General features: G+C 52.6%; 1 protein-coding gene across 1 annotated transcript; it reads right to left on the bottom strand.

Annotated features, from left to right (window-relative positions):
• Positions 1-345: 345 nt before the first annotated feature.
• LOC104626854 (importin subunit alpha-5-like) lies at positions 346-8,809 on the bottom strand. The gene is made up of 11 exons (XM_010294880.1): positions 8,744-8,809; positions 7,923-8,057; positions 7,629-7,634; positions 7,287-7,372; positions 5,615-5,883; positions 5,047-5,120; positions 3,608-3,901; positions 3,014-3,247; positions 2,477-2,659; positions 1,618-1,767; positions 346-562 (listed from the first exon to the last, which is right to left on the bottom strand). The coding sequence occupies exons 1-11, from the start codon at positions 8,807-8,809 to the stop codon at positions 482-484; spliced, it is 1,578 nt and encodes a 525-aa protein (XP_010293182.1). The 3' UTR covers positions 346-481.
• Between the last annotated feature and the right edge of the window lie 1,996 nt (positions 8,810-10,805).

The raw sequence follows: 10,805 nt of genomic DNA, 5'->3' as shown, positions 1-10,805 counted from the left end.
GAGAGTGACCCACCTTCCCCGGCCAATTTCCTTCTCCGCTAGAAGCATCTCCTCTGACCTGGAGGCAATTTCACCTGCAGAAGGGTGAAACACCTCTCAAGTAGCTTTTCAGAGCTACTTCAGCCACTCCAACTCAAGCCTAGAAGGTTCAGCACAAGCACTGGGACCCCAGTGGATTTGGTGATGACACCCTGCTCTCCAGCAGCTTGATGCAGTTAGGTTTCTGGCTGCACTTTCCACCCAGGAGCTCCAATATATTCCTGCAGGGCCTTAAGACAGTATGGCGAAAAAAGTCCCTGTTTGCAACAGCAACTTGAGGGAAAAAAAAATCAGAGGCAAGATGTACAAAGCCAGAAGTGCAATTTATTGACAAGTTTCAAAAGTAAAAAGCCTCAGCATCTTTGCTCCTCTTGGTAGAGCTCAGACATCCAAACCAAGACGCCTCCACCCACCAAGCTCAGAGTTGTGTAGTGCTTCATCTTCAGAAGTTGAAGTCTGTCTTCTCCACCGAGAAATCATATTCTCCATCTTTGCCAGTCCCAGGCTGCAGATCTGGATTTTCCTAGAAGGAAGTCAATAGCCAGTTAAAGGTTCTGCATCTTAATAAACCTAAACTTTTTACACCAGACTTTGCCTGAAGTTTTTTTACAGCCGTTTACTGCTTTATTCTTGTTTTAAAAAATTCTACTGCTGTAACAAGCTGTTAAGGTCAGCTTGACTCTAACAGGACCCCTGGAGACCAGACCAAGTTCTTCACAGCACACTGAAGCTGCCCTGTCGCTGCATCTCACAAAAAGCAGCCAAGTCTATGGGCTCATACACCAGAGGTAGAAGAAGAGACCATCTGGAGTGGCAGAACTCATTCAAATTAAATAGCCTGCTTGGAAGAGCAGCAAGCCAGGACTGCTTCAGAGAGATGTTCCCCCGGCACCCAGCCCCTCGGGCAGGTGCCGGTGCGTGGGAGAGCTTCCTCCACACCCTCTCGCAGGGACATCCCGCAGACTCTGTTCTGGGCAGGGGATGAACGCAGATGTTTGCTCCCTGCTGCTGCAGTTCACATCTAGACTGAGCTTCAGCTCCGAGATCTGCCAAACTAAGCCTCTTCCCTGATGTTTCCCCATCTGCAAGACTAAAGCTAGGACCAAGCATGGCATCTGTGACAGTCATGGGACTGTCTTGCAACTAGCTGGTGTTCTATCCTCTTTTTCCATAAGTTAATTAGCATGAGAAGGGTCAAGTAATCCAAACACAACTGGAGTATGTTTACTAGCCAAGTAGGTGGCTTCCATTCATAGTGACAAGCTAGCTCAGCTCCAAAGGAGGAAAATTCTCCACATTTGATATTCGTATCAGCAACTACAGTAACTCCAGCTGATGCCAGTTTAAATTCCAGCAGCAAGATGCTATCAAGGCATCCATATCTGGTGTGCAACTCATCAGCTGACAACTCAGATTTTTTACAGACCTTTAAAAGCAACCAGGACAAGCTGCAAGGACTACTCTAGTCATGTAGAGGTCTCTTCCAAAAGGCTATTTCAGCATCCTTAGAGCTTGTGCTTTGTTCCAGTGTGTAATAGCTTCATATTTTCAATTGAAAAACAGCAAGAGCTCACATACCTCACCAGAAAAGTATTTCTCTATGATATTCAGTGCAGCTCGGTAGACCATGTTGTTGTCATGGGTTTGCAAGGCTTCAATTTTCTCAAGACCATCAAGCTCTTCCACCAGCAGACACAACCTTTCTGTCTCTCCCAGCTTCTCAGCTGCCTGTAACATCAGATAACCAAGCAGGAAAATATAGCCTTATATCAGTAACAGGTCTGAGATAGTCTTTACTGCAAGACCCTGATCTACAAGTCAAAGGATGACAGTCCTGGCATTTACGGTCCCTACCTGATCCCAGGGATAGGGCTACTATGCATATGAAATAATCAGTTCCTGCTGGGATTACTGCACAGTGGCTTGACAGCCAAGCAAGCAAGCTAACCAGACAAGCTAGCCAGACCCTGCCCAGTTACATCCACGCAGAGGCAGCAGGTGTGACCTGCCACCCACTATTTCATTTGCAAAAGCCATTTCCCTGCTTCAAAGGTGCTACAAGAAAGAGACTTGCAAGTGAGAGGCACATAGACATCAGCTGGCAGGGAGCAGAGCTTAAATGCCCCCAGGACCACTTGCTTTCTCTGCAGTTGCATTTCTGCAAGACCCTCACCTCTGGCCAGCTTGGAGATTAACACAGAACCTCTTTTCCTTTCCAGAAGGAGACTAAAGTCACAGGAGGTGAAGAGGAACGCTTTGGGAACTTAATCTTGGCAAGCCCTTTGGGCAACCCAAGAGTGTCCAAGAACAAGTTAAACCCCACGAAGTCTAACTCTTACTCCTGCAAGATCAGTAGCTGCTGCAGGAGGAGCTGTTCTAGCTACACAATAGCTCACACCTTGCTGCTCTTCTGGGAAAAAGATGCAGGAGATCTTACCAGGAAGATATTTGAAATGGTATCCAGGATGACCAGGATAGTTTTGCTGTCTTTGGCCAGGAGCAGGTTGAGCAGAGGTTTGAGGACCCCAGACTGGATGAGCTCCACCACCTGCTCCACAGTGCCTCCTGTTGTGAAGTTGGCCACTGCCCACACAGCCTCCTTCTGAGCTTTGAAGTCCCCCTGGAAGAGCAGCACAGTGAAGGCACTGCCAAGCATTAGCATCCCTCTAAGGTCAGTGTGAGGCGAGGACAGCCATTTCCCTTGTGTTCAGTTTGGACTGAGCCACCTTCCCCAGCACTTGGAGTGCTGGGTGGGCACCTGGCAGAGGTGCCAAGAGCAGCTCCAAGCCCTGCTTTCATGCAGGTGTACTGACATGTCCAAGTGCCCAGAGCTGTTCCAAGGATCTCAACAGCTTTGAAACAGATTGTGGCTCTTGGGCACATGCTGAATGCTTCAAATGAGGCAACATGGACCTCATGAACATCAACATTGCTTCCGCAGAGCTGTATGTGCAGCACTGCACCCATCCCTTACCTTATCGAGCACCTCCACCAGAGGTGGCAATAACCCACAGGTGATGAGCTGCTGGATCTGCTGGCAAGGCCCTGCCGCAATGTTACTGAGTGTCCACGTGGCCTCCTTCTGTATAGTTGGCTTCACATGTTGCAGGAGATGGGGCAGGACAGCCAAGACGCCAGCATCGATAGCTGCCTGGGTCTGGTCATCAGTCCCTGTGACCACATTCCCAATGGCACGGAGAGCTGGAGTCTAGACAGAGATTAAAGGAGATGAGGAGAATCTTTACCTCAAGGGATACATGCCAGAAAGTCCAGCAAGATCCCTCACTAAGTGCTTGATCCCTCAAATAAGGAAAGCATTGTGGGTGATTACTGTTGTATTTACAGACTTATCATCCTCCTATTTTGCTCTAAGCAGCTTTACAGTCTCTATCCAGTCTGCCGACCACAGCAAGCTGGAACAGAGCAGTGGCTTGACCAACAACTAATACTGCAGCCTGTGGAGACAGGAGAACTCACTAGGCACACACAGTAAGGAGGCATGCCTTCCTCTCCTTAGGCGTTCCTACATTAAGGGAACAGAAGCTGGAGACTGCTGATTGTTTCCTACCATAATCATCAACTCTGGGCTGGCCATGAGTTCCACCAGCCTTGGGAGAATCCCTGTATCCACCACAATTTGGATGCGATCGTTGGAACCATCAGTCAGATAGGAAATGGCCCAGCATGAGTCAGAAATGACATCCTTGTCCTCATGTTCCAGGAGGCAGATGAGGACCGGCAGCATCTTCTTCACTGCATCCAGGGGAGGGTAGGGGTTCTTGTTCCTACAGAGGTTTGACAGTGCCCATGTGATGTTCCTCAGGAACCCAACCTGAAAAACACAGGAGGTGTAAGATCCTTGCTGCAACAAGCAAGGAAGAGGTAGCACCCTGATTCTGGTCCCTACAGCTCAGAGGTGTTATCCAGTAACAGCCTTCTTAAGGGCTGAGGCTTATTTGAAGAAGGGAGATGAGATGGGTAAGTGACTAAGTAGATTCACCCACTCTCTCCCCATTATTAGTTCAAATAACCTCAGCTCTGGTGGTGTGACAAACTACGACGACTAACAAAGGCACCAAACAACTCATTTGCTGGGTCCTTGGGACAAGTTACAGAGTATTCTTTGGACACGATGAGGAATTTGTTTCTTTTAAATATTAGCAGCTCATTGTTCTAGAGCAAGGCACCTTGAGGATCCGATTAGTTTGTATCATTCAGTCAGTTCATCCCTGGAAGGATGTTCCCAGCAGAGCAGCGGCACTACGTTCAAAGCATTACGGCTACCAAGGTGCATGTATACACAAACTGGTGTTTTGGCATGTTTCTTCCACAGGGCTTTAAGAAAAGGCAAGGGTGAGTCCAGCTAGGACCAGAGCAGCCAGAAGAGCTGGTTATTTAAGAAATATCTTGTAGTATAAACTCACAGAAGACCTAGAGGGTGTTTTTTAACACCAGCCTAGTTATGCCTACAGAAAGCATACAGCTTCCACCACACGCAGGGATGGGAAACCTGGAGGCATTGGTACCACTGTTATGCCCTTGAGAGCTTCTCAGTCCACCTTATGCTTCTCTGAAAAGGTCCTTCTCCCCTAGAGACCAAGCAGGCACCAGGGCAGGCACCATTGCAGAAGGGCAGAGATAAGCCACAAATCCAACAGTTTAGAGCTACACAAAAGGCAGCAGGAGGAAGCTTGAAGGGCAAGTTCAGCCCTTCCACATTCATATGCAAGTCTACCTTGCACCAGTTTCATCTTCTTCCTAGCTTGAGATGGTCAAAGCTGGATAGGAAAGACTAGAAGACATCACATTGACTTGAAGACTGTGCTTGGCATCCCCAGCTTCATATATAGCTCAGAGGCAGAGTCATTAAAAGCAGTTTAGGACAGGGTCTCATTCAGTTATATAAACAAGCTGTTTGTAAGGCAGATGATAGAACACTGTTCACCCGTTACCCAAGTGATTAAGAGCTGTTAAGTCAAGAAAATGAAGGTTATTTACTGGAGTTACAGGTGACACCAGAGCCAGCAAGGGAGGAATCACATTGCAATTGATAAGAGCATCTCGGTACAGAGGACCATCACCTGTACAGATGAAAAAGGGTTGTTTATTGCATCTGCCCAAGTCACAAAACAGTCAACATCAAACAGCGATCAGACCTGCAGCCACAGGCCAGGGCTGCGTGACTGGGCTCACTCACCAGCCACACATCATTAAATATTTTCAGCTGAGGAGGATATGCCAGGTAGACTGGAGTGCCATCACGGCTAGTTTGTGGCAAGCTAACCAGACATGACCCATTCTGTTCCCCCTACTGATGACATGGGTGGGTTAGACTATCCCAGCAGGACGGAGTCTTGCACTTAGCTTTGGCCAAAATCCTCTTGCAGAGCCAACATAGGGTCTCAAAGGCTGCCAGACCACGTGAAGGGACTGAGGAGTTTCAATAGGGGCAGCAGCTTGGAGTCAAAGCTGCCGGGAGACAAGGCTATCTTGAGGAGCACCAATTTTTAGGTCCCCAGCACTGGCTTGGGCAGTGACCCTCTGCGTGGCCCCAGGCCTGGAGACATCTGCTTACCTGCGATGTTGCCCAGGGCCCACACAGACTGCTCACTGATGTGCATGTGTGGGGAGCACAGGAGGGAGATGAAGGCTGGGATGGCACCTCCATCCACCACCGCCTTGGTGTGGTCAGAGGTGCCAGAGGCGATGTTAGTCAGTGCCCAGGCTGCTTCAAACTGCAGAGGAGCATTGTCAGCACGGGCCAGGAACTCAACCAGCCTGGGGATGATCCCCAGCTCGATGATCTGATTGATAGGTGGATCCTTCTGCCTGGACAGCATTCTCCTGCAAGAGATGACACAGCACAGCCTGCCATGAGAAGCCCTGTGTGGTGCCATGATAGACCATAACCCTGTGGCCACGTACAGGGTTGTGGCCTGGGAGGGAAGCAGCACCTGTAAGAGGTGCTAGCTCAGCATCCCATGGCAGCAAATCCCCCTGCAGAAAACCCATTTTGGATCCTGCTAAGGCGGCAGCAGGGTATCTGTTAGAGTGCAATACTTCACACATCCTTTTGGGACCATGACAACATTATTCCCTGCTCCCCACCTTACAGGAGTTTGAGACAGCGAAAAAAAAATTCTGCAACTTGTTCTCTTACAGCCTGCAAGTCTGCCTCTGCCGCTCCCCGGCCCAGGAACGCTGGCCAGCCCCGCACAGACCACAGCTCACGTTTAAAACGAGTTTTCACAGACTGCTTTTCCAGCTAAAAAGCAGAATCACCAACTCCCCGCTGCTGTTTCCTGCCTCACACCAGTGCAGAAGCACGTGGAGCCGCCAGGGAGATGGGATCAGGGCATCCATCGAGTCAAAGGTTAAGCCAGAAAAAGAAACGCTTTCAGCTGGACCCACTTCCCAGGCACGAGTGCTGGCAGAGGGTAGTGCGGAGGTGTGAACCCACAGCTCAGGGCCACGTTAGTCCTGCCAGTGGTAGCCCACCACAGCACGGTGTGCTGTCAGGGCACCCCAGGCATGGGCAGGCTTGGTTTGGGCAGAAAGCCAGCTCTGCTCAGCACAGCAGATAAAGGGACGAGTCATGACTAGCTCCCTAAGGACAGGCCTGCTCTGGCCAGCCCCCAGTTGACCCCTTGGAAGCAAAGCTTTTGATCTGCTCGCCGTGATCCTCACAGCCATCGGGTCCCCCCCAGCACACAGGCAGATCGCTAATGTGGCAGCTCAAGCCAAGGGAGCACCAGCAGTGATGCAGCCCCTCCTGGACCCTTGGGAGACATCCCTGCTGCCAGCTGGGTGGTGATGGCACCCTGTGATGCCTCCTGCCCCCACCCAGGTGGGAATGGCCCTGCTCAGCAGTGACCCTTACAGAGCCAGGCTCTCCAGCCCTCGTCCTGCCCAAACTTTTGGCACTTTGTTTCTTCCCAGCCACCTCACCAGCTGGTGGGAGCCAACGTGGTCCCTGCCCCAGCACAGGCACAGCAAGGGGGGCAGCTCCAGGAGCCACAGCTAACCCCTTGGTTGGGTCCAACCAAACCACCGCCCAGGGCTGCGATGGAGCCAAGCAGGGCACAAAGCAGGCACCAGCTGAGGTCCCTCAGGGCAGTGTGGGTTAGCAGGCTCCTTCCTGTTTGAAGGGCTCTCTGAAGACACGACAAAGGGGAAAGAGATGCCTTCTGCCGACAGGACCCACCGCAGCTCCCTCAGCCAGCCCCCTCCCGGCGCAGGCAGCATACCTGGTGGCCTGCGTAGCCTGCAGCTGCAGCTCGGTGTTGCTCCCATTCACAGCTTCAACAATTTCCTCCAAGGACAGCTGAATAATCTGTCACAGGGAATGATTCAGAGTCAAGACAGCAAGCCAGGACTCCCTCCAGTTTAATCTCCACAGTCAATCAGCTGTCTAGACCCAAGTCAGTCACCACTTCATATCTAAGCAATGTCTGTTCCTTATGCAAGGCAGTTTCGAGATGAGGCAGAGGAATAGAATCCACAAAAGCCTTCAAGGCAACTAATCCTTATAATCAAGCACGGAAAGAGTCACTGACACACCGTAATGGGCCTGCGAGCTCGGTAATTACCCCTTGCTGTGCAAGGAGCCAGACAGGAGCTTTGCCAGCGAGCTGGAGCACCAGCCTGTTCTACCTGCCATTGAGGGAAGCCACACAGGACATCATCTCCATGCAAAGTAACACAGAAAAAGGGCTAGGCGGTCTAAAACGCTCCCCAGCACAGGGTACGGTGATCAGGGGTGGCACTGGCTAGTTAACCCAGGTCACCCGAGATGGGCTCAATATCATCTACTGCTTGGACTGCTACCCACGGCACAAGCTGCAGCTCTGATCCTGCCCAGGTGCAGAGCACCCAGCACTTACCTCATTTCTTCTGTCTTCTCCCAGAGAGAGACTCTCGTTCAAACTGAATGAAATACTCCTGCGCTTCAGGATCTGCTCATCCTTCTTGGCCTTTCGCAGCTCGATGTTCACCTCCGCTCTCTGCCTCCGCAGGGCCTGGCGGGGAGAAGGGCATCCCTCCACCAGCGCCTGCATCACCCGGCTTCCCAAGGAGCTCACCTCTACAACCCTCCGCCCCAAATCTCCTGCGCGAGGAGGGCAGAGCCAGCTCTTGGGCAGCTCCTTGCTATGGAGGAGCCCCATATGGCTATGGTTATATAGGGCATGGGACAGAGTGAAGGCTCTCGCTTCGTGCCTCCCAAGGACACAGGCTGCTGGATGAACCAGTAACCCATGGTGTTTTTAGAAGTAGGTCTGCTGATTTTTTTTGAAAGGCAAACCCTCATCTCCTCTACTGGCTTAAAGCCGACAGACCCTGCAGTCTGACATCCCGTACCAGCCCCCTCTCTGCAGGGAGAGCTGCCAAGCAGAGCTCGGCGGGCTGGGGCTGAGCCATCTCCCCTCCCCAGCACATTCACCAGCTCAGAGTCACCCACCCAAAACTCACGTGCCCCTTGCCCGTGTCCCCGCACTCCTTGCGGCCCAGCTCCACGCCACATCTCAAAAGCTAACCGAGCATCCCTGCTGGCAGAGCCATCCCCCCTTCGCTACCCCATATAGCTCAATTTGGGGGCGGTTGCCCTTCAGAAGCCCTCACATCAGCTCCTGCCAGCTGGCAAACCCCAGTGGGGGCCACTGGCCGAAGGGGATGGCACAGGTGGGTGGTGGGGATCGGTACTTACGGCTGCATCTTTGCCCTTGTTCTTGAACTTCCTCATCCGATTGCTGTGCTCGTGCACAACAGGCATCTTGGCAGGTTTGAGAGGTGCCAGCTGAAAGCCTTCACGTGCTTGTGGGGTTCAGGACAGAGCAGCGTCAGATCACAACCGCACCAGCAACATCCACAGAGGGGTCTGGGACCCCCCCACGCTCCCATCAGTAGCTTGTGCCACATGTTTTTCTCCCCCACCTCCCCAGCACAGGACAGGTTGGAGGTCCCCGGCCCCAAGCGGAGCTCAGCAGGATCCTCACACACCGCAGCTGAGCCACTGAGCTAACTGCAAGCATGAGCCACCACTTAACACCAGGCTACAAAAATTACAGCTGCTGTATAATCCCAGGAGCAAGCCGGACACGCCGCCTCTGACGGTTGCGGAACCGCCACCTTCTTCCAGGTCTGATCCCTGGGCTCCTGGGTTTACTCAGGCACAGAGCCCAAGCTCGGCAAGGCCTCCGGCCTCCAAAAGCACCAGCTCAAGGTCTAATTTAAGGACAAGTAGCCACATCCAAGCCTACCCTCTCACCCCACCTTGGCTTCCTACACCAGAGACACCCCCCCCATTAGGAAAGACACAAGATCACGTGCTGTTGCATGAAGTGACCAAGTTCAACTAAGCCAAGAGTTCTCCTGGAAACCCAGCTACTAGGAAGGACTGCCAGGTGACAAACATGAAACAGGGACAGGTAAAACCATTCCTAAACCTCTCCTAGCGAGAGGAGCAGACATACACACAAATAAGACCAAGAGCAGGCCTTCAGGCAGCTTTTGTCAGGAAAAGCAAGGCTTCCATCCAGCAGCGGTGCTTCCACCCAGGGCCCCCTGAAGCCAGGCTGTGCACAAGCACACACAGCTGGGGCACCTTCCCTTCGCTCCAGGCTTACAGCCCACACCTGCCTCCAGCAACTCCCCTAATTTCATCTTCCTAAGTGTTTTGGGTTTTTTTTTATCCTCTCTGCCTATTTCCTGCCCCAGCAGCCAAGGCTGGACACCAGCAGCACCAGCTCTTCACCCCAGCGCAGCCACAGCTCACCGAGGGAGCAGGATGAGCTCGGGCCAGTTACACCCCGTGGCCTTAAGCCCCACGCTCAAACCTCATGGACCGCTTCAGCCTCCCATGCTCTGCATCCCCTCCAACGGAGGGGAACAGCAACACCCCACGGGGCCTCTCCTTTTCGGGGAGCTTCCTCCACCCCCTCCTCAGCAGAGGCACAGCACAACCCACACGCTAACGCCAGCCAAGCAGGAGACCCGGCACAGCCCCGGAATCACCATAGGGTCAAGAGGAACAAAAAGCCCCCCAGCACACCAAAGAAGAGGGGAAAAAAGAGGGGAAAACCACCCACTCTAATGCTCTCTCACACCTCATCACCCTCCACCGCCTCTTTTATTGCCCCCATGGAGCCACGTCCCCCCCGGCTCCCCCCCACCATTGGCTCTTCCCGGGACAGCCTCCCCGTTATCTCCAGCTGCTCCTTTGCCATGGCCACCCGGATGCATCTGGAGGAGGATGGATGGTGGTGCCTTCCCTCCCGAGCTGCCCTCCCGTTGTCCTGAAAGTGGGGTCGTGTGCCCGCCGCGCAACACGCCAAGACGCGCAGGCGGAGTAGAGGTGTTTCTTTTAAAGCATATCTGCGCCGATCGGGGTGCTGCGCGGTGTTCCACCACGCTAGCTCACCACGCAACGCAATCACCACACATTTATCCCGTTACACCGTTAGCAAAAACAATAGAGAATCCTCCCAAATTTACATTCATTGGCTGGTAATTACCACATTGCTTATTACTGGTCTTCATCTTCTTGACCGCTAAATCTGGGTTCATTAATCTTTTTTAATTGTATGGTCTCCTACCAACCTGCCCCCCTAGAATCTTTCGTTTGCCTCCGACGTGCCTCCCGCCACCCCGCTCGCCCCCCACGCCTCCTCCATACGTTTACACTTCGCCCACTTTGGCCTTGTTTGCGTCCAAACTCAACACGGGAGACGCCAGCCTGCACCCGTACAGATCCCGTAACGCGGGGGACA

This window comes from Phaethon lepturus, unplaced genomic scaffold, assembly GCF_000687285.1.
Source record: "Phaethon lepturus isolate BGI_N335 unplaced genomic scaffold, ASM68728v1 scaffold23469, whole genome shotgun sequence".
NCBI classification, from domain to species: Eukaryota; Metazoa; Chordata; class Aves; order Phaethontiformes; family Phaethontidae; genus Phaethon; species Phaethon lepturus.
The sequence above is the reverse complement of the archived record's forward strand: the minus strand, read 5'-3'. Positions and strand labels throughout refer to the sequence as shown.

What these genes read in the sequence shown, in the direction of transcription:
- LOC104626854 (XM_010294880.1), bottom strand. Translation starts at nt 8,809, where the DNA reads ATGCCTGTTGTGCACGAGCACAGCAATCGGATGAGGAAGTTCAAGAAC. An exon ending in ACAAGGGCAAAGATGCAGCC is followed by an intron (nt 8,058 to 8,743) that starts GTAAGTACCGAT and finishes TCTCCCCGCCAG; the next exon opens with GCCCTGCGGAGGCAGAGAGC. An exon ending in CAGGCTACGCAGGCCACCAG is followed by an intron (nt 5,884 to 7,286) that starts GTATGCTGCCTG and finishes CATCTCTTGCAG; the next exon opens with GAGAATGCTGTCCAGGCAGA.